We start from the raw sequence: 25,712 nt of genomic DNA on the forward strand, positions 1-25,712 counted from the left end.
TGGCTCTTCAGTTAAAGGGGTGATATAATAAGCTGTGGTTTTGCAGTCCTCAGGCTGGAGGGTGGAGGGTGTTTGGTTTCTTCAGCTTTTGGGCTTTGGTGGTTGCCACACGGGGCCGAGAAGGAATTTTTTCCCCCTCCTGTTGCTATGTGCATCAGGAGCTCTGTTCTTCCTCAGAAACATTGGATGTTGGCTGTAGACAGACTGGAGATTTTGACTGGGATGTGCCAGTGCTTCATGCAGGGTCTGCTCCTTTACTCAGGGTCTGACTAATTGCCATATTTGGGATCAGGAAGCAATTTCACTCAGATCAGCATGGACTGTGGAGGTTTCTCTTCTCCTCCGTAGTGGGGGAGGGGAGGGATAAATGACTTGTCCGCCTTCCTTGGATTTCAAGAATATTTTAACACTCACTTCCTGTCCTTGCAGTGGCAGGTTGTTGACAGTACCTTGGTGCCCATTTTGCCTTTGGCATGTTAGGGAGTTTTTGGGGGGGCAACATGCATGGTAGTTGCTCATGGGGGTGTTCATGCAGTTTTTAGAACAGGTTAAATGTGCGTAGCATGGTTTAGACAGGGATATGTCTGCCTTCTGCAGGGGGTTGGACTAGACCTCCTGAAGACCCTTCCAGTCCAACTCCTGTATTCTGCAGAATAGGACACTCTCTTGGGAAGGAGAAAAATGTGGGTTTCAGTCTTTATTCCAGTGAATGTGTAAGTATTTTAAATTAAGTAGCTCTTAGGGCTGCAGAGACTCCTTGCCTACCTTTTGGCAGCTGATTTAAGAAAAAACTGCTATTTTTGTATAGGCTGCCCACCACCAACTGAAGCAATGGTGTATCATTCTGCAAAATGTCAGGCAGGAACATGGGTCTTTCGAGGAAGCAAAACCTTTTTATATTCCCCTGAGCATTCTGATAAGTTTTGCCAAGTTGTAAAAATGCAAAGAAACCAGATTACCTTTCCAAACCTCCTCAGCAAAGCTTCCACTGTCACTCCAAAAAAATATATATTTTCTTCAAGTAGCTTGCCACTTTCCTATAAGAAAAACCAGAACATGTAGTAGAAATAATTAATGAATCTTAGATCCACCTTATACAAGTACTCTAAGAAATGACAGACGCGCTTCTTAAACAACTACACAGTCATGGGACTAGCTATCCCTTGCGGATGTACTAGAAGGCAGCAGCAACTGTCATGAACTGCACTAGCTACTTTTAAATGTTTTTTAAATTTATGAAAGACCAAGGGGAATGTGAAGCTCAGTCCATTTAAAGCACCTTAACTGCTGCTGTACAAATGGGAAAGAAAAAAGAGAAGACAGACAGTTACATAAAAGGAAAGGAAATGCTGGCCTGATCCCCACCAATTCTACTGATAACATTAGGTATAGGCCCACACACAGCACATGACCAACTATGCCAAAAAAACAAAAAACCGTGGCGAATTTGGGGCTTCTTTATTTTTAAATAAAACAGTTGATTTAACAAGTGCCACTTTGTTCTTGGGAGTCATTTTGCAGGCACTTATTTTATTTCAACTGCTCTTCCATGAAATGCACAGACACACATGTGGAAAAACATGATATTTTTATTGCCTCATTTAACATTTTAGTATTCGCAGGACTTTTTATAATTTCTTATGCTAGGGAAAAGGACCAGCATCCTTAGCTAACATTAGTTATCTTCAGTAAGACTAGTGTCTGTGATCAAATGCCATATGCTTTGAAGATCCTGAGAATCATGATTTTCCGGTGCTAGATCTTTTTCTCTCAATCCCTGGCACCCAGCAGAAAAACTCTGAACATAGAAAGTTTGACTTGCAGTAATTAGGGCTGTGCAATATTTCAACAGGTGTTTCATTTTTAAGCTGTTTTAATGTGTTTCGAGCTTGAAACAGTGAAATTGAAATGAAACAAAATGCTTTGGAACAGCTTCAAAACAAAATGAGGGCACTTGAAATGTTTTGAAATTTCTAAATGTTTCGAGTTTTGAAGCAGGCCAGTGGCAGGAGGCAGGGGAGAGCCAGGGCTGCACTCTGAGTGGCTCCACCAGCCCCACAGAGCTGAGCCTGGTGGCGGGAGGTGGCGGAGGAGCCAGTGGTGGAGCCACTCCGAGTGGAGCCCTCGTCAGTGGCTCTCTGCCGCCTCCTGCTGCCAGGCTCAGCTCCGTGGGGCTGTGGAGCCTCCCACTGCGGGACTGAGTTCAATGGGGCTGGCGGAGCTGCTTGGAGTGCGGCCCTGGCTCTGAGCACAGCCCTGGCGAGCACAGCCTGGCACGGTGGGCTCCGCAACCCCCCAGAGCTGAGCCTGGCAACAAGCCGTGGAAATCCAGAGCCACTCGGAGAGCACTCCACTGCCTCCAGGCTCAGCTCTGGGGGGCTGCGGAGCCCCCTGCACTGAGCTGTGCGTTATTTATAAATAAATACAAAATATTTATTTTTATATATTTAAATATAAATAAATAAAAATATAACTTCGTCTCCAACAGTCTTCAGTACAAACTATGAATGACAGTCTAAAGCCAAAACCTTGTGATTTACCACAGTTCATTGGGCTGCTTTAAGCAGCAGTCAACAGGATTTCAAGCCACAGAGACCCTACAGCTCAGCATTGCTCTGTATTGCTCAGATATCCTCGACAAAAGATCCATGTGCTATTTAGCCCCCGACTCATGACTGGAACCAAGTGTTATATGCAGATGAGGCACAGGGCAACCTGATCTGGCTCTACCTCATGGAGGGAGGGGCCACACTAATTATATATGTGCCAGGCTGCAGGGGCAACAGATGGATTCTGGGTGAAACGTATGCAATGTCATGGCTCACCACGACTTGAAAAAGAGTCAGTGGTGAAGAAGACTGTGCTTATTAGGCATGACCATATACTTTATTCTGATACACTACACAAAACTATTATTGGGGGGTTCCCATCAGCATGTTTGTCAAATGTGGGCCATGTGTTTTATAGTTATGCTTAGTGTTGACTGCATTTAATCTACTTCATGGTTTGTTTCCATTGCTGAGCACATGCTGTTTTTGGCAACGTTTAATAACAAGCAATGGATTTAGTGAGATTTCCTTGTATGTAATTATAAGGGCTTTTTCCCTCATACCAATTGGGTGGAAGTGTCTTGTATTCCGGCAAATATGGTAATATACCACCCACAGTGAAAACAGTCTGTTGCAGTAAAAAGTACAAGTAACATCTGCTCATGCCTGTGACAGTGGAGATCAGGATGTACCTACCTAGGGGTAATCTTGCATTATTAAGCTCCCCTACATAAGCTGAATGTTAGCAAGCCCTTATATCCAAGTGCTATCCGGATCTAAAAAGTATTACCTGGAGGACTAAAGTATTTCACATATGATAAAAAACAGCTTGCTGCATTTTCTTATGATGGGCCACCAAAACTGTATTCTACTTTGCTGCTGTAACCAGGTCAAATTTGTGCCACTGTACCAAGGTAGCTATTTACAGTATAAGGCAGTCCTTCTGACCATACATAAAATAGAAATCCTTATCTAGGACCAAAGTATTATTAAACAGGAGAGCAATTAAAGAAAGGGCAGGTGCAGTGAGCAAACTGGCATTGTGGGTGTACAAAAGATGAACAAGAAAATGCTTCTGCTGTGATTGATACAGAGTTAGTACACCCCAAATGTCATTTTCCTGTAAATGCCTAGTTTGTACACTACAACAAGAGTGGTCAACCTGAAGCATGCAAACCACAAGTGGCACAGCAGCCTCTGTGTGGGGCACATAACAGATCAGGGAGGAGACAAGAACATAGCAATAGATACAGGATTTCACTGAGAACCATTTGAGACTGCAACAGGAGTATTTTTTGTAGGAGCAATATCTGGTAAAAATAGGATCACTGTACGCATTTCTGACGCACAAAATTTGGAGATACAGCAGTTGCCAAACACAGAACTGCACAGGGCAGCAGCAGTTCAGCTCTAGCAGGCAATTGGGCAAAATTTAAAAAAAAGAAGGCGAATACTCAATTTATCAGGTAAATACTTGTTTTAGAACACATCTTAACATTTTTATAACCCTTTCACCTAAACAACATACATCACATGTGCATAAAGTCCTCAGTCCTGCAGTGACTTATATGCCTGTAACTTCAGAAACTTGAGTAGGTCCCATTCAGTTTAACTGGCCTACTCGTATGCTTAAAGCAAGCTACACTGGGATGTAATTCCATAACAAGCAATGGAAGGACCTCCCCCGCTCCATTCCCCCAGTAAAGATGTGGAAAGCCAGATTATCTTCGGGTACCACTTGTCTCAAGATAAATAAACTGCAATCTGGTAACACCGGCCATTAGGTGTTTGGGTTTCTGGGTTTTGTTTTGTTTGGGGTTTGTTTGTTTGTTTTTTGGGGGGGTGGGGAGGAGGGGGGTTGTTACTTACCTCTAGGCTGGGATGCATCACACCCTTATCACCAACCAGTCCTAAATCAACTTTTTTGCCTACTGAGTCCCGGAATTGTCCTAGAAATACTGTCATGAATGTAGCCTTCCGTTGCCTGCTTTCCCTGAAGAATTTGCAAAAACAATGCAGTGAAGACTACATTTGCCCCTCAGCCCCCATCACATGCATAGGAAAAGAACTAGGTGACAGGGGAGAGAAAATAAAAAACAACATATACACAAGAAGTTGCATGCTAAACAAAGAGCTAGTATGAAGCAGGGACCTGAACATTTTTAACTGGTTTGTGCAAGTCCCATCTCTGACAAACTGGACAAGTTTCTTTCCCTGAAACAACTCCTCGTTGCTCCATTTCTGCTGAATGGTGATGACACTGGTGTTCGGCTTTGAGCTACTGCAAGCTCTTTGGAGCAGACTGGTCTTGCTTTTGACTGCCAATGTAGCTGCAAAGCTGTACCAGCTGTCACATTTGTACCGGCTCAGCATAAAACAAACTGTGTGTTGTACTAGGTTCAAGCAGCGACAAGCACACCGAATGCTTCACAAAACCATCAAACACCACCAGCATTTCTCAACTTTTCTAGACTCAGGGTACCCTCTATAACATCTTTAAAAATTGGCAGCACCCCAGCTGAGAACAACTACTGTGCTGCTTCAGCTGAACCCAGGGCACTGCTGCTACAACTGTACCTCATGCGCAGTCAGGTGAGCCTAACGCAGGCAGGAGAGCCCCCTCTTGCTAGCGGTTCCACCTGCCCCATGCACCTGGTTCTGAGAGGAGTGTAGGAGGCCAGATTTGGAAGGGCTGTGGTAGAACCAGGTGCCCCTACCTCCTCATTTGGTTGTTTACAAGGCATGCAAAGCTGCTCAGCCTGGCTGCTGCAGCAATGGCACCAGCACTGTGACATCCCTGCAAAGGTCTCACACAGCAACCTGGTTGAGAAATGCTGCCTTATACTGTGCAATTTGGTTAGCAGGTATACAATATGCTAGGAGACAGAATGCTAAGCTATCCTGCCAAAGATATGAGCATTATATTTCAGAGAGGTTAGTATAGTCCATAGATAGGAGGTATAGCCACTTTTCCTATGGAATCTAGATAGTAGATACCAGAGTTCTCTTATGACTGACTTTTGGATGCTACAGCTATCTTTCAACAAGGTTAGATGTTAAGAATATTAGTAAATATGATTTACTAATTACAAGTATTACAGGAAAGACTTGCATCTTAGTCCATCCACATAAACTTGAGCCTTGTAATATGTGGGTTTTTTAAGTTTCTAAAATACTGGTTAACATTCTAAAATGTACATATGTTGCTTATTAACAAAAAGCATCAAGTACTGCTGAACTGCCTTCTACACAACATTGAGGTTGATTGAACAAAACTCTTTATCCAGTTTCCGATTACAAAAATCTCTGCTTTCACCTACTGCTAACTGAACAGTTTACTGATTATCAGTTGTAGTTAGAGGCAAATTAAGGATATAAGCAAGAAAAAAAAAACCTACTTTATTCTTTTAGTTAAGATTTTGCCTGCATACTGCATACCCGTCAGAGCAATATATGGTCGTAGAACTTCATTTGTTCCCTGTAAGAGATGGTACAAACAGTCATCACCATGTCCCAAACATTTTAGAACTAAAAATCTAGACATACCAGGTGCATTTTTTTAAATAACCTTGCCTAAAACTAATTTGCAATTTTTATATGTCTGGTGTGTTCCATTGCCCAAACTGTGAAGGCCTGCCTCTGATCATAAATTCTCTACATAACACACTTAAATTGTTCACACATCTTCTAAGTTACACATATTTTATGCAGTTCCAGTTTAGAGTAGCCATAATTAATCCACAGTACATCATTGCTAGATCTGATGGATACTATTCTGTTTTCAAGGAGAGATGAATGAGCTGCATATGCTTATCTTTTAATAATAAGAATTAATGGAAGAGTCCCTTTTCCTTGAAGCCACTGAGCTATTTTTGGTTTGAAACCAAACATCTCTAGTGTTCAATGAAATTTTTCAGTCCTCCACATTGCAGACATGCCATACAAGTTTCACTTTTTTTAAATACTGAAAAATAAGATAACCCCCCAATAATTAGATTTTATATATGGAAAATTTATAAATTTGTTCTATTTTTCTAGGTATAGAATCTAATTATAGAAGGTTTCCCTTTAATTTGTCCCCCTCTTATTGCTACAACAGGGAAAATAAATCTGGGGGGGCAAGTCGCCTCCTTTCCTCTGCACCCTCCCTCCCAGCTTCTTCCCCCTGCAGCCCCTTCCCACCCCTGCTTAATATCTGACTCTGCTTTCCCTGAGCACATGGAAGTGAGGAGCAAATTTGAAAACACTGACCATGAAAATAAACATAGCTGCAGTAATTTGCACATGGTACCCATAGACCAAGGTCATCCAGAATTGATGCATTTTACCTTTTTTTTTAAATTACTGCAATTTTTAGCACAGCATTTTTGCACTTACTGAGACCTAGTACAAACCATTTTTTTGGGAAACTTTTTCATGTTTCAAGGTCAGATGAAATCTGAATCAGTCTGAATCATTCAAGAACTATATGTGGCCCTGCTACTGGCAAGTATCTTCCACCCCAGCTTGGAGCTCCAGATACTTCCAAATCCTTTAGCAGGCATCCTACATGCAGACCCAAGACTGGAGGCTTGGATGCCCCTGAGTTTTGCTTGGCCTTAACGGTACAGCCACAGAAGTAAGCTAGGGACTATACACGACATTAGTCCAAAGCCAAAAGGCTCATAGTTTACCACACAGTTCATTGGGCTGGGCCCCAGCAGTCAACAACGTTTCAAGCTATGGTGATCTGCACTGCTCAACGTGTGTATATTCCAGATTGCTGCGTCCCCCCCGCCCCCCGAGCATCCATGTGCTAATTACCACCTCCCCACACACACTCATAACTGGAACTGGGTGTTCTTGTCAAGTCCTGGAATCTTCCAAAAATGTACATACCGATGAGGCGCAGGGCAACCTGGTCCGCCCACCTCAGGGATGGTGGGGCCACACTAAGCATACATACCAAGCTCAAAGAGGTGATGACAGAGGTTCTGAGTGAACTGTTTGGGGCCCCACTTGGTGATGTTTCCCAGAAATTTAAGACTGGTAAAGAAACAATCACTGGAAGTGGGAAGGAAAGGTAAAAGGTACAGCTCAGCTGTGGGAGTGAAGAGGAAGTCAAAATGTATACAATGGAGTAGTTCACTATGACTTGAAAAAGAGTCAGCACTGAGGGGGACCACACTCAATGGGCACTACCATATATCTTATTCAGATGAGCTGCACTAACTTATCCTTGTGGTAGAGTCCTATCAGCATGTTTACTCAATGTGGGCCTTGTGTTTTAAAGTTATGCTCAGTGTTGACTACATTTAATCAACTTCATGGTTGGTTTCTATTGCTAGGCACATGGTGCTTTTGGCAGCAGATCAATGAGAAACAATGTATTTAATGAGGTCTATGCAAATGTAAGACAAGAGGCTTTTATCCCCAGCCTGACGGGGAGGCGGGGGGGGGGGAGAAATGGAGCTCATCTTGCATTCCAATAAATAAGGTAAACAAAGCAATTAAAGTGTCACCAACTACAACAGGTGTTTGATCTACAAGATAACTGTTAAAGCACTGTAAAACCAACACGCCTTTGTGCCACAGATTTAGTTTCTTTATTATACTGCTCTGAAAGTCTATTTTAATCAAAATCCACTTTCCTCTTCCATGGTTGCATTTCAGAAAATGATTTCAAGCTGGAATACATAATCTTATCCTGCACTAAATGTATTGGCTTTTACATTCAAATTGGATTGTTATGCTTTCCACAACCAGGCCTCAAAGCTTATGACTGCTACCACTGATTTGGAGAGCTTCATAAGGCTATGCTAATATACTTGGAATTTTCCTTGAAGGAAGACAGAAGTGAATAAAAATGCTGTAGTAAATGTAAGCACTCTGTCTGTTCCTGCAGGATGGGCTGCTGTGTTTGATAATGTCTTGCAAGGGCAAGACCACACCAAGTGAGATGCATTTGTTGCTCAAACTTTTTTTTTCTCTCCAGATATAAAGGAAAACATTTTTTGAACTTGTTGAATGAGGCCCTTGACATACAAATAGATCACTGTGGAGCATGTAGACATGCACAACCCCCTGGAGGGAGCACAACAAAGTCACTGCAAAGGCAACTCACTCTCCACCCCTAGGCAGCACTTCAGTGAGCAAGACAGGCCCCACTGATAGGCTTGCCAGATCAGCTGAAGCCATTGCAGCCCTATAAGCCATTGCCCACAAGGTCTTCCAGGAGGCTCTGGCTGGCAAGGGAAACTGGATGCATGGCCAACCCTGCCAGAGCTCTGCAGTTCTGGCTGCTGCAAAAGACATTGCTGTGGCAGTCACAGCGATGATGGCAGGGTTCCTTGCAGGACTCCCTGATGACTCACTAGCTGGGCAGGCTGTAATGGAGCAATCTGTGCTCTCTCCCTCCCTCCTCCTTGGAGGATTGGAAGCAAAGTGGAGGGAAAAGAGTACAGTGGGGCACTGGGGGTCCAAGTACATTGTATATATGTAAGACACCCTCATGGCCCCAAAGGGAGACAGCCTTCTATCTTCAGCTCCCTCTGTGCAAAAATTAAGTTTATTTCCTACCTACGGGGACTTTTACCATCTTGTACCATCTATACTTTTTCCAGATCCTGATGAAGGGACTTTGATCCTGAAAGCTTTCAGAAAAGGACAGTTTTCTTGCGATTTCCCAGTTGGTCCAATTAAAAGGTATCATTCTGGAACCAAGAATTCTAGTTTTTTGTACGTCTTCTTGTCTCAGACCAACATGGCTACCAAGTACACGCCTTGTATACATGTTAAAATTTGGTGCAGAAACATTTTCACATGACAAAAGCTGCTGTCTAAAATAGCAACATTTTTGTCATAGATCTGCCATATATGCTGCTTTAGCATGACAAGCGGTGTAAACACACACCTTTTGTCATGTTAAAACAGCATTTAGAGAACAGAAAATGAGATTTCAATCAGAGAAAAACAAACTGCAGGAGAAAGAGATGTTGAAAGCCAGAGCCCCTAAAATATATCCTATGAACATCGTTTTAGCCTTGCAGGACAACTATACACCATCCATTACAAGAAAGTTTCTTCACACTTTACCTAACACAAACCACATGTACTGCGGGCTAACAGAATGACTATTGGCTTGGGTTTTTCAAAGTGGAGACATTTTTACTTTGTACACAGAAAGGGAACTGTGTAAGGCTGTTATTCTCTCAATCCCTAACTAGTTGCAGTAAATTACCATTATTTCCAAACTTTGAGAGCAAAATAATTGTCTTTTTGAATTTCTAAAAGCAAACATCAATATGATGAAGTATGCTTCATTCAGTTGGCAGAAACCCATGAAGTTGATCATGTTATTAGATGCTGCTTGACTCCTGTCCCAGCAAATCACAATATTCAGAGTATTCCGTACATTTCTGCCAACCTTTTACTAGCACTATACACTGAATATGAACAAAATATCAAGTAGTATCAAGTGGAGTGCCCCAGGGGTCGGTCCTCAGGTTGTTTTTGTTCAATATCTTCATTAACTACCTGCAAGATGGGATGGAGCACACCCTCAGCAAGTCTGCAGATGGCACCAAGCCGGGGGCAATGGTAGATATGCTGGAGGGTAGGGCTAGGATTCAGAGTGACCTAGACAAATTGGAGGACTGGGCCAAAAGAAATCTCATGGACTGCATCCACATGTGTGTGGCTGTTTGGTTCCCCAGGGACAACTAGCAGCAGAGCACCTTCTACTTCTACTCTTTTACAAGGAGGGTGGTGAAGCGCTGGAACAGGTTACCTGTGCCACATACCCTCTGGTACACAGCAGGTTACCATGGGAAGAATCCCATGCACCTCTACAGCCTGTGGACTGACTGGCCAAACAGCAGCTCTGCAGAAAAGGACCTGAGGGTTCAATAACCCCATCTGGAGTGCTGTGTCCAGTTTTGGGCACCCACTACAGAAAGTTGGAGAGAGTCCAGCGGAGAGCAATGAAAACAGTTTAGGGGCTGGGGCACATGACTTATGAAGAAAGGCTGAGGGACCTGGGTTTATTTAGTTTGGGGAGGAGAAGACTGAGAGGGGATTTGATAGCAGCCTTTAACTACCTGAAAGGGGGTACCAAAAAGGATGGAGCTACACTGTTCTCAGTGGTGACACATGACAGAACAAGGAGCAATGGTCTCAAGTTGCAGCAAGGGAGGTTTAGGTTAGATATTAGGAAAAACTCTTTTACGAGGAGGGTGGTGAAGCACTGGAACAGGTTACCCAGAGAGGTGGTGGAATCTCCATCCTTGGAGGTTTTTAAGGCTCAGCTCGAGAAAGCCCCATTTGGGATGATCTAGTTACGGATGGCCCTGCTTTGAGTAGGGGGTTGTACTAGATGACCTCCTGAGGTCCCTTCCAATCTTAATTTTCTATGATTCTATGAAAATTCTAAGAAACTGAAACCTCAATCTATGTACAGACAATAAATTTTACAATCCAAGTACTACCACTACGGGGCCTGAATCTGTTCAGCCCCCACAAGAAAAGGCTGAGGGGGGATCTAGTGGCCATTTACAAACTAGTCAGGGGGGACCAGCAGGCACTGGGGGAGTCCCTGTTCCCCCGAGTACTGCCATGAGTGACTAGGAATAACAGTTCAAAAATTGGAACTAGACAATTTCTTTTCATTCTTCTGTTATTGTCTGGCAAGATACTGTGATGGAGAGAGAAATAACTGATCCCCCATGACCTGGCAAGCCCTCTATAAACAGGTTTGACTGCAAAAACCGTATGCATCTGTTTCCATATGTTGGTAGTGGAGAAACTTCTGACCTAATTATTAGGATTTGCAGACAAGACTGAAGAGAAAATCCATTCAGTTTGGAGGGTACCACTGAAAAGTTTAAAGAAAAGACTAACACCACCTCCAAGCCAATGTTGAAGTTATCCTGTATTTAGTTGGACCAGAAAGTTTCCTTTCCTTCTCTTTACTATCGAAGAGGATCAACTGCCAATTTTATCCTTTTGCTTGGGGCTTTATTAGTTGGTCACTGTATTAGTTCCCATTTTGCAATTGATAGTGGAATTCACTACAGTTAACTTAATGAATCAATCCCTCCCCCCCTTCCCTCCCAAAACAACAGGCCTGGGAGATTCAATTCTAGGATGTTTTAATTTGTGGTTCAGAACTTTTGTTACCCTTTTAAAATAGACACTGATCTCAAACACTAGAAATAACCATCTTTTGTGAAACCTCTAGCATTTTTTCTAGATTTCTTAACAAATTTCTTACCCTTGTATTAAAAGCAATACCTCACATGACAAAGAATAAATACAGAGGAAAAGAAGTAACATAATATCTTTGCTATATTACTAAAAGTTTATTCTTATTAGTCTCCTTAAACATGCTTGTTTTATCAGCACTCAGAATATGCAGTGAAAGACAATTTGCATCATGTGAGCTAATTCACATCAAGTTTTAGCTAAAAAGTTTAAATTATGCATTTATAACTTCCTTAAATCTGAATCCCTTGGTTACTCTCAATGTCAAACCTGGAACAGCTACTAGCATTTTGGTCAATATAGTCAGACTTTTAAAAATATTTTAAGAGGTGTTAATTACAAAAATATCATTGTTCCACATCAATCCCTTTCTTCAGGCACAGATATGGCAGTTCCAATGTGCCCCAAAAGGAGACATTTCTTCAGTTTCTTCCTTAGACTCTTCACATCCTACAGCCTTTACTTTGGGAGCATTCCTTTCTCTAAAGCAAGACTGGTAATTTCCAAGGGCATTATTCAACTTACCATAGTAAAAAATTTGCTAGCTCTACATGAAAGACATTAATGTGCTTTAGAGTCCACTCCAAAGGCAAATAGTACAGCGTCTGTTTTACTTCAGTCCAAATTTATGCCAATAATAGAAGGTGAATTAGTTCCAATTTACAAGAATAAAGAAGCATATTCATACTTGCCTCAAAGATCAGCAGAATCCTGCTGTCCCGGAGATAACGTTCATAGGGGTAATCCTTCATATAGCCAAGAGCTCCAAAAATCTGTAACGCTTCACTTACACACATCCAACAAGCTTCAGAACTAAACACCTGCCATGGATATAATGCTTTAATTACCCTTACAGCACCTGCCAACTTAAATACAAAACTTAATTCCTTTATTCTTATATCCTGTATTAAAAGTAGGGATAAAACTGCAATAATGAATTTAGATGAACTGTGTTTTTCAATATGTTGCAGTACCTTTTATCCCTGTTTAAATCTTTCTACCAGTGCTATGGATTATAGACAGGATTGTATACAGGAAACATATTAGTCCATAAAACTCAATGCTCAAACTGAACAGTCATTCCAAACTCCTTATCACCAACGCAGCATACTATTTTTTACTAAATGGAAGAAAATGTGCCAACAGAATAACTGCCAGCATGCTTTAGAAATGATCCCTTGATAGAGGACTTAAAACTGTCTCAATAAAAGTAGCCACTTCTAGTCACAGAATAGGAAGCCAGATGGACAAAGAGACACTTCATAGCTCTTACTGTCCAAAAATCTCAAAGTGTCTTGAGTATAAAAATACTAGGCAATTTGTCATGGTTCTTTGTCATGCCCTTTGCTAGTTTTCATTTTTAAATCTTTATTCTTGGTAGTGGGTGGGGAAAGCATTTAATAGGCTAGAGATAGAATGATGCCTTGTTAAATGGTCCCATGAGCAACTTCTTGAAGACCTCCCTGTGAATTCAGATGCACAGACAAAGAAAATATAGCTGACTCCTTTTGACAGTTTGTAAGGCAAACAATGCATATCTTAACAGGTGTTCTGTCTGAAGCAATAAGTAGGTATGCTCTTAATGCTGTAGAAACCTTTCAGTCCTCAAAAGGCATCCATATACTGCCCCCTGACCGGGCTAGGAAGTATGTCACAGTGAAACAAGGCATGTCTGCTCCAAGTGTAATCCCCCCATAGATGTAATGTAGTTACCTTTGAGTGATGCTCGGCATATGCCAATAAGCTCAGTTTCAGAAAAATGTATTGGTACACGTCCAGTGCTGTTCTAAGACAGCTACATTACTCTCTTTCACTGTGCAGTGCACACATACCATGCTTTGCTGTGGTACTCCCTAGTGAGGTGCAGAAATGCTCAAAGAAGCTTTTGCAACCAACAGCATTTAGAGGACTAGATTATGAATGTTTCATATATCAGGACTGCAGCACTAAATGTATCCTTCTAGCTACTGCCCGTGAAGACAGAGAGCAGGCCCGACTCATTCGTACATGGAAGAGGAGAGCTGCATTCTGCAACTGTCCTAGTCTCTGAGTTAATGTCAATGAAAACAGGCGTAACAGTTCCTTGTATTTCTCCAAGTACTGACCCTGTCTTGTAGCAGAGTCGGTACCTGGATAAGTATCTGGCTGCTATTATTCTTGACCACTGGCCACGACAGAAAGAAATCCAGGGTGACCCCCGCTATCTTCCTACTTGAATCCCTAATCCCTCAGTGATAGACCTGCACAAAGCAGAAAGATCCTCACAAGTCTCCTTTGTTCACCACCATAACTTCAGTCAATGCCAGACTGTTGACAGTGGAAAAACAGTTCTAGCCCGCTTGGTGGAGTGTCCATTTCTTGTACCCCTCAAATCTGATGTAACATTTAGTGTCTCCTTTATAAGAGCAGTTTGGGTATGGGCTGGGTTTCAGAAACTTTTGCTCTTCCCTACATGCCTAGAGTCTTAATATGGCTTTGTTAGTGCAGCTGTTCTAGTACTACTACTTTTTTTTAAATGTATGTGTTGGTATGAAGAAGTTTCATATAAAGATGGCACCCTAAACTAATCTTCTTCAGGCTTACCACAGCAAGAAGTTAGGAAAAACAAGCATGCCCATTTTAATTCAGGTTACAGGATGATGAAGTGTCTCATACATGAGGACACAATATCAATTTGCAGCTAAAACTAGAGGCTTTAATCCAAATGATATTCTACAAGCATTAGGTCAGCCTTTCTAAGTAACATTTGCTACCTTGACCATGGCTGCTTCCAAAGAACAATCTGGCAGTCCTGGACCGTCCATCATTCTGGCAGTGAGATAAGCCATGCTCTCAATTACATATGCCTTCACAGTCATAAGAGCAAACTTTTCCTGTCAAACAGTAACCAAGGACAGAGAAACATTCATCAGGCATTCACGTAGACACAGAACTGTCAGTCAAGTCAGATGTCATAATAAAATTTACTTCACAACTAAATGGAACTCATATATATATTAAGAAATACAACTCAGAGTACCAGATGCAAATTATAATTTTCACAGAAACTTGAAAAGCTCTATATTTGACTAATAAATACTGCAAGACATTTCTAAACATCAGTGGAGAAGCCTGTTTTGACTAAACTTATGCAGATTGAACACCTGGCACGTAGTAATCTGGCAATAACTTGTACCAGCCACCGAAAAGCCTGGAAAACAACCAAAAAAATCTATCAACTAGCCCTTAACTCAGCATATAAATGATGGCAACCACATTTTTAACATGTTTTGGTTTCTGATTACCTGAATTAATCCAAAGTCACTCAGTTTCTTATTGAACTGTTTTCTTGTACAAGCATACTCTGCTGCCATTTCTTAAGAGAGGGAAAAAATCTTATAATTAAGTGCTATTTTAAAGCAATCTTAAGATATTTTTGAAAACAAAACTTATTTGTTCATGTAATCTCAACTATTTAAAAATAACATGCATCTACCATTTATTTTTTGTGAAAGAGCTTCATAGTAAGTAGTGACATCCTATTACTGTGCGAATTCACCAGTGATATGAGTGAAATTCATTTTAGAATTTAACAAAACTCATAAAGAAATGTACATGTCGATATACAAAGAGTATCTTTAGCTAAAAGAAGATCTTTAACCAAAACCAGAGCATAGTTGGTCAAAAATTTTCCAATGGGATGGTTTTCTATTGGAAAATGCTGATTTAACAGAAGTAAAACAGTCTGTAGGAGCATGCTGATACCATGGGAACTTTCAAGAGGAACCAAACAGGGAAGCTGGCCAGCTGATCAGCCTAGTTTCCTGGCAGCCTGTGCTGGCAGGCTACCAATGAAGCCAGTGAACTTAAAAAGCGTATTTCAGAAACACCAAAAACTGTTACTGCAGTAGGAATATTTCTGAGTTTTTGCAACCAATGTGAAAACTGGAGATTGAGTCTTTGTTCCAATTAGAAACAACTTTTATAAAGACCAAAACATTAGGGGTGAGGGTGAGTAGGATATAAATTCATTTCCAGGGCAGTTCTAATGGTCATTTGCATTATGACAGCAAATATATTGATATCACAGAATGGCCTATTTGCAAACCACCCTATTCCATACCAATCTTCCAGTGTAGTGCCAGTATTACAATTCCTCCAATATACTACTTGCTGGCATCTTCTTAAGTAGAACCATAAGGCAAATAAGTATTTAAAAACAGGTTTGAAATGATAGTACAAGCAGGGTCGGGGTGACTGTTTTAAAGGAGTTCCAAGCTAAAAGAATAGGAAGATGTTCAACTATGTCCCCAGACAAAAAAAAAGAAAAATATATATCAACAGTTTTTATGATAAAATACCAAATACCCTAAAAACAAAGAAAACCTCTGAGATCTTTCTTTTAACCACTTTTGATATGCACTGGCAAAAGCTGATTTTAATAGGTTCAGTTACCACATTTACTTGACTACAAGATGACCCTGAATGCAAGATGCCCCCCCCCCCCCATAATTAGATTTTACACATGGAAAATTTATTATAAATTTTCCATGTATGGAATCTAATTATTGGATGATCATCTTGGATTCCCCCCCTCCCACTACTACAGGGGGTGGGGGAGAGAGGTGATGTAGGGGACACAGTGCTGTGGCAGGGCAGGCAGGGGGGCGGTAATGGGGCAGGCAATGGGGTGCAGGTAGTAGGGACAAGCAGCATGGAGATGATGGGGTAGGTTCCTGCTACAGGGCCAGGTTGGAGCCATGCTCCGTGTCTCAGGCTGCAGCAGGGATGGAGCCTGCCGGTGAGGAGCAAAGGTAAGGAGAAGCACAGCAGAGAGGGAAGGAGAGGAGGAAGCAGCCTTGGCGTGGTGGGGTCTGCAGGGGAGGAATGGCAGGGGGTGCAGGGGGTTGGCAGGTGGCATTTGTGGTTCCAACTGCAGCAGCAGCAGCTGCCTGCCCTTGCCCCTCCCCTCCCACCCCCCACCGCCTTGTGCTTGATTGTAAAAGCAAGGGGCTTTCTCCACTCCTCGTGTTAAATGGGGGGGGACCTCATCTTCTGAATAAATACAGTATATATAAAATGTAATCTCAAATTACTTCACAATGTTTCTTTGAGACTGAATGGCATACATACTATTTTCCATATTTGGCTGCTTTTAAAAATAAGCAAATACAACTTTTAAAACCTACTCTATTAGGATCTTTACATCAGAACGGATTATCAGAACAGAATACTTCTATTTTGTATCAGCTGAAAAAACATAACATTTTACGGGCTGTATGTTGTTTTAAGAATTACAGATAGACTTTCTAGCTGATAACAATGCTGCAGTTCCAAGTGGGTTGGAAAAGGTAGAAACTGCAAGCTTCTCTTTTGTATGGCAAAACAAACAAACAACTTTTACCTATCAATTTCTTAATAATTCCTACAGATGCACTCCCCATGCTCATCCTTGAATTACTCAGGATATTCATAGCTACCTGCAAAGAAACACAGGTCATTAGTCAAGAGTTAACACTTTCAGTAAAGCATACTGTATTTTATAAAATGCAAATCTAATGCAGGTGAAACGAACTTCCCTTCAGACTTAATTGTGTGCATCTAAGAAAGGATACCCAATTTACTGAGAGTCGACTTGTTATCTACAGCTGTATCAGACACAGTACATTCCAAAGAATTTTCTTAGTGTGAAGGAATATGTACCAAACACCAACCAAATAGTAAGGTTTCAAAGACTGGGCTCCAAGGCTTGAAACAGATGTTGCTAAATGAAGCAGATCAATTGTGCCAGGATACATGAAGGCACAGCTGATCTGCTTCACTGGGCAACAAACACATTGCCCCTTGTCCCATTCATTGATCCTGCAGGAGAATGGCCACATGTTCCTCATTTCCAAGGGTGCACCCCAGATATTGGGGTTCCTAGAGATTGCAGGGACTGTGGATCTGCAAGTGGGAAGCCCTGACTTTCCCTGCCTGTAGAGCCAGGGAACCAGGTCCAGTAGGCATTTTCTATACATTTAGATTTCACATGGCTAACAGAAGCCAGCTATGCAAACTAGTCAGCCTTTGCTTATCTTAGGGCCAGTTAACTCCCTGGAAACTTATGGACTGTGGTATCAGGACTCAGTTTGCCCATCTTTCACATCAGAAATGAAAGTGAGAAGGACAGAGTCACAAGGTTTGCCTGCCCCACTCTCAAACAAGGCGCCCCACCCACAGCCCCATACCACGTAGGGAGTTTTGGCAAATTGTTGACCCAGTCCGCGACAGCTCAGCAAAACTCCTTATGTGGCCCTCCAGCTCAAATAATTGCCCCCATGTCCTACATCCATCTGATACACTCATGTCCCTCTCCTCTTGTAAGTTAGGAGGACACAGATGGCCATAAACTTCTTGGTATTAGACCTTAAATGCATTAGTTTGCACTTGTGTGCAGTTATCATCCACCCAGATGGAGCCCATGGTTCCGGGATCCACGCAGACGGAGCCCCTGGCTCTTGGCTGCGGGGGCTGCCTGTCCCTTTTTCAGGCTCTGGGGCCCGGGAGCATGGCCACCTCCCCTTGCGGGGTCTGCTCCCTACTGGGGTCTCTGGCGCGCCAGCTGGAGGAGCTCCAGGCCACAGTCCAGAGACTGCGTGCCATCAGGGACTGCGAGCAGGAGATAGACTCCTACTGCCAGGCCCTTCTCCCCCGGGAGCTGCAGGGTAGAGCACCGTCTCCCTCCACGACTAAGGAGGACTCTGGGACCTCCCACTCTGCCCAGTCAGGGGCATGGACCAAGGTGGTCAAGGGCCCGAAGGCCCGCCACACCAAGGCCCCTCCCTCACCTCTTGCAGCCCCAGCAGAGCCTGCTCAGTTGCCAGCTCCTGCAGGCAACCCAGGCTCAACCACAGCTACTGCCCCCGCTCTCCCCAAGACAAAGCGAAAGGTGCTTGTTGTGGGAGACTCCATCCTGTGGGGCACTGAGGGGGCAATCTGCCACCCCGACCCCTTAGCCCGGGAAGTCTGCTGCTTCCTGGGGGCCCGCATCCGAGACATTGCGGAGAGGATCCCGCAGCTCCTCCGGCCCACAGACCACTACCCCATGCTCCTTATTCACGTGGGCACCAATGACACGGCTCGGAGCACCCCCAGCCAGGTCATGAGGCGCTACAGGGATTTGGGAGCGGGGCTTAGGGGTCTGGGAGCTCAGGTGGTGTTTTCGTTGATCCTTCCACTCTCGGACTATGGGCTGAGGAGGGAGAGGAGGATCCACGCAGTGAACCAAAGACTGCGGTGCTGGTGTCATCGGGAAGGCTTTGGCTTCCATGACCACAGCCCGCTCTTTGGCGAGAGAGGCAGCAAGCTGCTGGGAAGGGATGGCCTCCACCTCTCTCCCCTGGGGAGGAGGCTCTTCTCAGCCAGGCTGGCTGACCTGCTCCACCGTCTTTAAACTAAGCCCGCTGGGGGATGGGGGGACTACTGCCCCTGCTGGCCCGCTGAACGGCCCTTGCAAAGCCAGCGGACCAAGGCACTTAAGGGGGCACTTAAGGGAGCTCACCCCTGCCCCAGCCCTGGCACAATCTGTGGGCAAGGCAAGAGCCCCCAAGGGCACACTTGCCTGCCTGTACACTAATGCCAGGAGCCTGGGCAACAAGCAGGACGAGCTCGTCCTCCTGCTCAGTGCAAAGAAATATGATGTCATTGGGATAACGGAGACCTGGTGGGACTCCACCCATGACTGGACCACGGGTATAGAGGGCTATACCCTATAGAGGAGGGATCGTGTTGACAAAAGTGGCGGGGGTGTAGCTCTCTATGTGAAGGAAAGCTACATGTCCCTGCAAGCTGATGTTGGCGACCGGCATGGACAGCTAGAGACCCTCTGGGTAAAAATACGTGGGGAATTCGGCACAGGGGACACAACGGTGGGAGTCTACTACAGACCTCCCGCTCAAAGTCCTGAGCTTGACCAGGAGTTCGCCCGGGAACTGACTGAGGCCGCTTGCTCCAGGACTTTGGTTGTCATGGGTGACTTCAATTACCCGGACATCTCGTGGGAAGATCACTCAGCTAAATCTCAGCGGGCGCAAAGCTTTCTCTCGTGCGTGGATGACCTCTACCTGACCCAAGAAGTCTATGGGCCAACGAGAGGCAAAGCGCTGCTTGACCTGGTACTGGCTACGGGGGACGACCTAATCGACGACCTAGTGATCGATGGGAAGCTGGGTGACAGCGACCACGAGCTGATCACCTTCACCATCCGCCGTAAAGCTGGCAAGTCAGTCAGCAACACAGAAGTCCTTGACTTCAGAAAAGCTGACTTTGACAAGCTCAAGAGGCTAGTCAGTCAGGCCCTCAGGGACCATGACCCCAGGGAGATGGGAGTTCAAGAAGAATGGTTGCTTCTCAAGGAAGCGATCCTCAGTGCACAAGCTAAATCTATTCCAACACAGAGGAAAGGCAGCAAGAAGGCACAGCAGCCCCCCTGGCTCTCCAGAGACCTAGCGGACCTACTGTGGCTAAAAAGGAAAGCCTACAAAGGATGGAGGACGGGATTCACACCGTTTAACACCGAAAAATGCAAGGTTCTCCACCTTGGGAAGAAAAACCTGCAGCACCTTATAGGCTCGGCAGTGCTACGTTGGTTAGCACTACAGAAGAAAAAGACTTGGGGGTCATCATTGACCACAAGATGAACATGAGCCTCCAATGCGATGCTGCGGCTAGTAAAGCGACCAAAATGCTGGCGTGCATCCATAGATGCTTCTCGAGCAAATCCCGGGACGTCATTCTCCCCTTGTACTCGGCCTTGGTGAGGCCACAGCTGGAGTACTGCGTCCAGTTTTGGGCTCCACAATTCAAAAAGGATGTGGAGAAGCTTGAGAGAGTCCAGAAGAGAGCCACGCGCATGATCAGAGGTCAGGAAAACAGATCTTACGATGACAGGCTGAGAGCCATGGGACTCTTTAGCCTGGAAAAGCGCAGGCTCAGGGGTGATCTGATGGCCACCTATAAGTTTATCAGGGGTGACCACCAGGATCTGGGGGAACGTTTGTTCACCAGAGCCCCCCAAGGGATGACGAGGTCGAACGGTCACAAACTCCTGCAAGACCGTTTCAGGCTGGACATAAGGAAGAATTTCTTTACTGTCTGAGCCCCCAAGGTCTGGAACAGTCTGCCAGCGGAGGTGGTTCAAGCGCCTACACTGAACATCTTCAATAGTAAATTGGATGCTTATCTTGCTGGGATCCTATGACCCCAGCTGACTTCCTGCCCTTTGGGCAGGGGGCTGGACTCGATGATCTCCCGAGGTCCCTTCCAGCCCTAATGTCTATGAAATCTATGAAATCATTTCTATTACTCCAGTCCACAAGGTCATCTAATTCTTGTATGATAATCTGATTTTTCTCTGTATTGACAGTATTTCCCAACTTTGTATCATCCACAAATTTCATAAACAAGCATCTGGCTCTAGTGACCTTTGTCCAAATGAAAATATTAAATGGGATGGGTCCCAAGCAAGGTTGCCAACAGTCCACAAATTTACAGAAACTTCATAAATAACCAAACTAAAAATGTCCATCTGTAAATTCTGTAAAGAAAACTGCTATCCATAAAAACACAAAGCAAAAACATCTCTGAGTAAAAAACCATCTGAGTAAAAAAAAAAAAAGAGCTCACTGAAATTCTGTGGTTAGATAAGAAGCTAGATGCAGTGCTGAAATATAGACAGAGCACAGCAGGGCCACCTGGTGTCCAAGCAGAAGTGCAGTACAGGCATACCTCGTTTTATTGCGCTTTGCTTTATTGCGCTTCGCAGATATTGTGTTTTTTACAAATTGAAGGTTTGTGGCAACCCTGCATCGAGCAAGTCTATCAGTGCCATTTTTCCATCAGTGCCATTTTTCCAACAGCATTTGCTCACTTCATGTCTCTGTGTCACATTTTCGTAATTCTCACAATATTTCAAACTTTTTCATTATTATTATATTTGTTATGGTGATCTGTGATCTTTGATGTTACTATTGTAATTGTTTTGGGGCGCCACGAACCGCGCCCATATAGGACGGCAAACTTAATCGATAAATGTTGTGTGTGTTCTGACTGCTCCACCGACCGGCCGTTTCCCCTTCTCTCTCCCTCTCCTCGGGCCTCCCTATTCCCTGAGACACAACAATATTGAAATTAGGCCAATTAATAACCCTACAATGGCCTCTAAGTGTTCAAGTGAAAGGAAGAGTCGCATGTCTTTCACTTTAAATCAAAAGCTAGAAATGATTAAGCTTAGTGAGGAAGGCATGTTGAAAGCCGAGATAGGCCGAAAGCTAGGCCTCTTGAGCCAAACAGTTAGCCAAGTTGTGAATGCAAAGGAAAAGTTCTTGAAGGAAATTAAAAGTGCTACTCCAGTGAACACACGAATGATAAGAAAGCGAAACAGCCTTATTGCTGATATGGAGAAAGTTTTAGTGGTCTGGATAGAAGATCAAACCAGCACAACATTCCCTTAAGCCAAAGCCTAATCCAGAGCAAGGCCCTAACTCTCTTCAATTCTATGAAGGCTGAGAGAAGTGAGGAAACTGCAGAAGAAAAGTCTGAAGCTAGCAGAGGTTGGTTCATGAGGTTTAAGGAAAGAAGCCGTCTCCATAACATAAAAGTGCAAGGTGAAGCAGCAAGTGCTGTTGTAGAAGCTGCAGCAAGTTATCCAGAAGATCGAGCTAAGATAATTGATGAAGGTGGCTACACTAAACAACAGATTTTCAATATAGACGAAACAGCCTTATATTGGAAGAAGATGCCATCTAGGACTTTCACAGCTAGAGAGGAGAAGTCAATGCCTGGCTTCAAAGGACAGGCTGACTCTCTTGTTAGGGGCTAATGCAGCTGGTGACTTTAAGTTGAAGCCAATGCTCATTTACCATTCCGAAAATCCTAGGGCCCTTAAGAATTATGCTAAATCTACTCTGTCTGTGCTCTATAAATGGAACAACAAAGCCTGGATGACAGCACATATGTTTACAACATGGTTTACTGAATATTTTAAGCCCACTGTTGAGACCTATTGCTCAGAAAAAAAGATTCCTTTCAAAATATTATTGCTCATTGACAATGCACCTGGTCACCCAAGAGCTCTGATGGAGATGTACAACGAGATTAATGTTGTTTTCATGCCTGCTAACACAACATCCATTCTGCAGCCCATGGATCAAGGAGTAATTTCGACTTTCAAGTCTTATTATTTAAGAAATACATTTCATAAGGCTATAGCTGCCATAGATAGTGATTCCTCTGATGGATCTGGGCAAAGTAAATTGAAAACCTTCTGGAAAGGATTCATCATTCTAGATGCCATTAAGAACATTTGTGATTCATGGGAGGAGGTCAAAATATCAACATTAACAGGAGTTTGGAAGAAGTTGATTCCAACCCTCTTGGATGACTTTGAGGGGTTCAAGACTTCAGTGGAGGAAGTAACTGCAGATGTGGTGGAAATAGCAAGAGAACTAGAATTAGAAGTGGAGCCTGAAGATGTGACTGAATTGCTCCAATCTCATGATAAAACTTTAACGGATGAGGAGTTGCTTCTTATGGATGAGCAAAGAAAGTGGTTTCTTGAAATGGAATCTACTCCTGGTGAAGATGCTGTGAACATTGTTGAAATGACAACAAAGGATTTAGAATATTACATAAACTTAGTTGATGAAGTAGCGGCAGGGTTTGAGAGGATTGACTCCAATTTGAAAGAAGTTCTACTGTGGGTAAAATGCTATCAAACAGCATCGCATGCTACAGAGAAATCTTTCGTGAAAGGAAGAGTCAATCGATGCGGCAAACTTCATTGTTGTCTTATTTTAAGAAATTGCCACAGCCACCCCAACCTTCAGCAACCACCACCTTGATCAGTCAGCAGCCATCAACATCGAGGCAAGACCCTCCACCAGCAAAAAGATTACGACTCGCTGAAGGCTCAGATGATGGTTAGCATTTTTTAGCAATAAAGTATTTTTTAATTAAGGTATGTACATTGTTTTTTTAGACATAATGCTATTGCACACTTAATAGACTACAGTATAGTGTAAACATAACTTTTATATGCACTGGGAAACCAAAAAATTTGTGTGACTTGCTTTATTGTGATATTCACTTTATTGCGGTGGTCTGGAACCGAACCCGCAATATCTCTGAGGTATGCCTGTACACAAAAGAGGTTCTTAAATTTGTGGCTCCTTCCCTAACCCTCAGCCATGTGCTGCTGCTCATCCTGGTGCTGCCTCTTGTCTGCCTGTGGTACTGCTAGGTGGCAGGCAGGCAGTCAGACAGTGGCCCACCCTTGGGGTCTCCCCCATGTTCTTCACAAACTCTACCTTATGGATCTCACACCCCTTTGCCTGCACCACATGGTCTCCCCTGCATTCTCTCCCCCAACCCTGCTATGCAGCCTCTCCCAGGTGCCCTCTTTGGCCCTGGGACCAAGGCAAAGCCAGAGCTGGGTCACTGCCATGTGCTCTGCCCCAGCCCAGTGTCTAAATCTAAAATGAGGCTTCCCTCCCCACAATACTGATGGGGAAGAAAACCTTGTCATATATTTGAATAAATATGGCAACTATAAGTCTGGGCCTGTGGGCTGCATAGGAAGGCTCTGCCAGTGGTTGGCAGGCTGGTTTGAGGTTAGCTAGAAAAGCAGAGCTGAAGGATGGGTGAATTTCAATGAAATATCTGGAACTTCACCCATAAAAAATTCATTTGCATGAAGGGAGCAATCCACAATCATTCAACTTTCTTCGTCCTCACTATTAATCCATCTCTTGACACAGAGGAGAGAGAGCAGGAGAAGGAAAATCAGAGAGATTCTAGCGTATGGCCTACTCTCCCCTGTGGAAAGACTTGCAACTTCTGTGGATGGATCTATGGCTCAAGGTTTAGACTCTTAAATCAACTCAAGACCCATCAATGAGCCATGGCAGAAATCATCCTCAAATCAAGGGATAATCATTGTCATCGGTAATCTGTTCCACAGTATAATGTATCCCCAGGCCACAAAAGAGTTGAAGCTCATTAACTTGTTCTTATCAAACAGTCATTTTAGATGGAAATTATTTAACCAAAGTAAGTCCCTTTTCATGGGTCAATTATGGGGTTTTGGTAAAGAAAACCCTAATCATTACCCTAATCTCTTTTTGCAGGTGTTCAGAAAAAGTGTATATCATCCCAGCTTCATCTCCCAACTCCCCACCTTCTCCAGATTCAAGAAAATATGTTTCTAATAGTTTAAAATTATTTTTGAAAGTTCAGAGGTTCATTAAAAATTGTGTTCATAGCATCATCAATGAAACTCCACTAACCTGAGCTGTTACATCTAGTGCTGAAGTTCCTGAGAAAAGGAATGTAATTGAGTTCCAAGAGCATAACATGGCATTCATTTATAATACAAGTGAAAGAAGATATTAAACTGAACTCATACAGTGCACAGAAGATAAACTCACCTTTTTTTGGTTTTACCAATTTAATGTGAAAAATGAATAGTAAAACGATTTTAAACAACATGACTTAATTTAAGAGCTTTTTAAGGTGATACTAGATATAGAACATAAATAAAATATTCTGTCTCTTGAAGAAATCTTTTGCTAGTTTTAAGAATGAGTAATTCTTCAAAAAACTCACCTCAAACCCTCCTCCTACTTCTCCAATAACATTCTCTACAGGGACTTTTGTGTTTTCAAAATGTACTTCACAGGCTGAAACAAAAATGTTGTTGAATTATTTTAAAGCGTGTATATATATATATATATGTCAACAGATAAAACATTCAGGACTATAATTTACTATTTTTGTAACAGATACTAGACTTTTCCCAATATATCATCTGATACAGGCTTGTCCAACATACGGCCCGTGGGCCACCATGCAGCCCTCCAAGCTGTTTTCTGAGGCCAGAGGTGCAGCAACGGGAAACGAAAGTAA

General features: G+C 43.3%; 1 protein-coding gene across 2 annotated transcripts in view; it reads right to left on the reverse strand.

The window, feature by feature from the left end:
* Positions 1-25,712, reverse strand: part of ACAD9 (acyl-CoA dehydrogenase family member 9) — a 63,435-nt gene that overhangs the window by 6,324 nt on the left and 31,399 nt on the right. For both annotated transcript variants that reach the window (XM_090022238.1, XM_090022236.1), the window contains exons 8-15: positions 25,413-25,486; positions 17,173-17,248; positions 15,074-15,144; positions 14,543-14,662; positions 12,482-12,610; positions 5,948-6,027; positions 4,419-4,542; positions 960-1,037 (exon numbers count right to left, since the gene is read on the reverse strand). In XM_090022238.1, the coding sequence (XP_089878364.1) occupies positions 960-1,037; positions 4,419-4,542; positions 5,948-6,027; positions 12,482-12,610; positions 14,543-14,662; positions 15,074-15,144; positions 17,173-17,248; positions 25,413-25,486 (752 nt within the window). The remainder of the gene's footprint in view (positions 1-959; positions 1,038-4,418; positions 4,543-5,947; positions 6,028-12,481; positions 12,611-14,542; positions 14,663-15,073; positions 15,145-17,172; positions 17,249-25,412; positions 25,487-25,712) is intronic.

The sequence above is a fragment of the Crocodylus siamensis genome, chromosome 11, assembly GCF_052110815.1.
Source record: "Crocodylus siamensis isolate JL-2025a chromosome 11, ASM5211081v1, whole genome shotgun sequence".
NCBI lineage: Eukaryota > Metazoa > Chordata > Crocodylia > Crocodylidae > Crocodylus > Crocodylus siamensis.